Source organism: Trypanosoma equiperdum, assembly GCF_001457755.1.
Source record: "Trypanosoma equiperdum strain OVI genome assembly, contig: ctg_630, whole genome shotgun sequence".
In the NCBI taxonomy this organism is placed as follows: Eukaryota; Euglenozoa; class Kinetoplastea; order Trypanosomatida; family Trypanosomatidae; genus Trypanosoma; species Trypanosoma equiperdum.
In genome coordinates this window covers 1,372-4,809 of record NW_027124566.1, presented here as the reverse complement: position 1 = coordinate 4,809, position 3,438 = coordinate 1,372, and the positions used below count along the sequence as shown (strand labels likewise).

General features: G+C 42.1%; 2 protein-coding genes and 1 pseudogene across 3 annotated transcripts in view; all 3 read right to left on the bottom strand.

The window, feature by feature from the left end:
- Positions 1–364: 364 nt before the first annotated feature.
- On the bottom strand, positions 365–640 carry TEOVI_000285200 (uncharacterized protein; the record flags this gene model as incomplete). The annotated part of the gene is made up of 1 exon (XM_067225851.1): positions 365–640. One exon carries the CDS (start codon positions 638–640, stop codon positions 365–367), a length of 276 nt encoding a protein of 91 aa, XP_067081952.1.
- A 741-nt stretch (positions 641–1,381) lies between these two features.
- Positions 1,382–2,959, bottom strand: TEOVI_000285100 (Trypanosomal VSG domain/Trypanosome variant surface glycoprotein C-terminal domain containing protein, putative; the record flags this gene model as incomplete). The annotated part of the gene is made up of 1 exon (XM_067225850.1): positions 1,382–2,959. The coding sequence occupies one exon, from the start codon at positions 2,957–2,959 to the stop codon at positions 1,382–1,384; it is 1,578 nt and encodes a 525-aa protein (XP_067081951.1).
- Positions 2,960–3,105: 146 nt separating this feature from the next.
- TEOVI_000285000:pseudogene overlaps positions 3,106–3,438 on the bottom strand; it is an 883-nt pseudogene continuing 550 nt past the window's right edge. The window contains 2 exon segments of the mRNA in view: positions 3,106–3,234; positions 3,237–3,341. Coding sequence covers positions 3,106–3,234; positions 3,237–3,341 — 234 coding nt within the window.

Below are 3,438 nucleotides of genomic sequence, written 5' to 3'. Positions count from 1 at the left end.
GCCATAAGATATCGTATTTCGTCACAGAGTGTTGTCGCTGAAGTTGCTGCTGTGTCTAAACCAGTGGCCTCCGTTACCCTGGTTGTCACGTGCTACAGCATTGCTAGAAGCACCGTGGTCTTCCAAGCCGTGTATGTCGCGCGCATGTCTACTAGTAATGGTTTGCAGTTCTGATAAGGTTGTTTTGTGCGTTTCGCAAGCTGCTTTGGCAGCGTTTTAGTGTTTTGCCTGCGGTTTTTTACCTTTTTACAAAGGTTTAAGCTCACGTTGGAGACTACACTTGCTTATTGGTGCCTCTAATTTAGTGTCAGCGGTTTATCGGTCTGTGTTTGCTGTCGTTGAAATAAATAAATATGCAAAAAAGTTATAAAAACACCAACTGGTGCCGATAAAAACGTATTAAATGTGTGAAAGCTTGCGAATTCAGCTGTAGCTCTTGCTTGTCATTTTTCTCCGACGCAGACTTAACACATTTGGTTTGGATGTTAGCATTTACTCGTTCTGAAAAACGAAGGCAAATGGACCTCGGTCTGCATAGCACTTTCTGCCCTCTGCCTTCAATAGCCTGCCGTTTCGCTACTTCAAACAACCCACACATCTTCCCTATAAAATGGCGCCCCCTGTCCTCAAAGTTTCTCATTAGGCTGGGACACCATAATAAAAATCACAATCACAACATCATCTCCTACATTGCATATTTCCATTTTTTTTGAAATACGGCCCCAAAATCTCCTCCTGCTGCATAATTTTTGACTTCTCTGTATTGTCGCATACTACCTTCTTTCATTTCGTGTTTTACTTCCATTCCCTATTTTTCATACCGCCACTTCTTCGAATAAATTAGAGCCTCCATTTGTCCTGTGCACGTGAGTCTTTGGCCGAATTTCCCCTTCATCAACTCCTCGCGTATAATGATTCCCAACCTTATGCCTATGTTTTAAACTGCGCATACTACAACTCCATCTCTTTCTTCACAATTACTCTCATTGTACCCTTCCCATTGTTTTAACTACTAAACGTTGGACCGTCCATTCTTTCATAACCACCACTTTTATTATAATATTAGTATATTTACAATCATAGTACTATTCTGTCATCTCCATTATTATTATTATTATTATTATTATTATTATTTATTACTCTAAATAATATCCATAAACAAAATAAGAAAAATAGGAAAAAATCCGTTTTTATTATCTTAAAACTATACTACGTTACACCGATGGATCGTTTTCCTTAAAAAATTCATAATAACGAGTTTTGTCAGCAATTTGAACAATTTTATAAAAAATCGTTAAAATATATCAAATATTAGAAACATTTATCAAATTATCTCAAAATTGCAAATTTTTATTCTTTTCATATAATTAAGCAACAATATTTAAAATGTAGCAAACTCTAAAAAAACAGCAGCCATCAGACCCAATTGTTTGTTTACTAGAAAACTACCATTTCGGCACTTTTCAGTATCTTTGTCATCTTCATTATCTTTTTCCTTCCTCCATGCACGACTTGGCTTACCATCTTTTTTGTCATTTTCACAAGTGGTTTTATCTTTGTGTGCTGCGCACCCATATGCAGGTGCTCCCTCTTTTACTGTCTCTCCTGCTCCTGCTGATGTTTTGTTTTCTGTTCCTGTTTTGGGTTTGCATTTTATACCATCTGCCGCATTCGCATCATAAGAGCACTTTAGCTTTTCGCATTCTGTTTGATTATTGTGGTGTTGGTCACATTTTTTCTGGTTGGCCTCTGCGTCTGTGACGGTTGTTGTTGTTTGCAGTTTCGTCGTCACGTCTGTTCTGGAATGAGGCATCAGGGGCAGTTGCATTATTGTGATGACAGCTTCTTTGGCTTGGCGGATTCTGTCCTGAGCTGCCGCTACCTTCTCGTTGTGTTTTATTATCGCGCCAATTACCTTTGCTGCTGTTGTTAGCTCCCTGGACCATTTGCTCGTGTCCATTTCGCCTTTTGTTTGGGCAACATTGCCGTTATACAGGACGCATTGGCCGGAGGCTGAGCTGCCGTGGCAGTCCGTCGTGACGAAGGTCCAGAAAATAGTTTGACTGTTGGACCGTGTCGCGGTCGCTTTGAAGTCGCTAAGCGCTTGTCGTATTTCGCTGCCTGTGAGTTTTTGTTTGTCCCTTTCCTGGCAATTTCCGACGAGCGCTGTCATCAGCGTCTGTAGGTTGGCGAAATTGCCGCTTACTGTTGTGCTGTCGACTCGTGTGGACGTGCATGACTTGCCCTGGCCGCTGCTGTTTGTTTTTGTACAAATACACATCATTAGCCCCGTTAGTGAGGTTGTTGTTGTTGACGTTCCGGTCTGCACGCAGAGCTGGGTGGCATCTGACGGTGGCCCGCCCGCTTTTAGCTCTGCTGCCGCTACAGTTGCTAGCGTCTTTTCCTTGCCTCCGAACGCTGCTGTTTGCAGTGCTTCCTGTGCCTTTTGCTTTGTGTTATCTGCCAACTCGGTTTTGGCTTCGCCTAAAGTCGCGGCGGCTCTGGCAGCGGCTTCTAATTCTGTTGCGATCGCTAGGCGTTTGGCTTCCTTTTCCGCTACGCTTGGTGGGTTAATTTTTAGCTTTTGGTAAACCTTTGTTTTAGTTGCGTCTTCATCTAGTTTGGTGGCGGCTGCGAGCCAGTTTGGCCAGCGCGTTTGCCAAGTTTTGTCACTTGCGTGTGGGCCTTCGGGCGCTGTTTGTCTTTGGTTATTCGGCCCTTTTTTGTCGAACTGCTTTAGCCATTCTGGTGTGCTGAGGGTCGCATTTAGTAGGTGAAGGGCGTCGTAGTCTGCTTTGTCTTCTGGAATGGGTTCGGGAATATCTGCTGTCGCCTCGGTTATCCGGATTAACTTACACAGCTGCTTGTATACCGCTGCGTTGTCGCCTGCCGCTACTTGAGCTGACGTTTGTGTCGGCACTAGCAAAAGGACTAGCAGAAATGGTCGTTGTGGCTGCATTTGTGCCTCTTAATTCGCCCCTTAGCCTTTGACATTTTTTTCGATTTGGCATAATTGGTTAGGAAGTGTACAGTGTTAGTAAACTTCAGTCCCGTATTGCACCCTTAAAACGCCTTTGTAGTTAATTTATTATTTATTTTATGACGTTACAACTTCTCAGCTTTAAACAAATACTTATCATTAAACATATCACTACAAACATTCCCATATTCTAATTCCCATTTATTTCCATCTATCACATAAGTTTCAACTTCACCCAAATCTTTCGTATTGAATTTCTTCTTTCCAATTCTCTATATCAACTAAGACTTTTCACAATCAACTTCACGTGCGCCTTCCAAACAATAGTCTGTCCTGTAAAATGAATGAATGGGGCTTCTCGACTTTCACCACTATGTGAAATCAACATGAATCTTTCTTCATAATCTACACAATCACGTTCCTCCTCCAAAACAAATTTCTGTCCAACAACCTTTTCT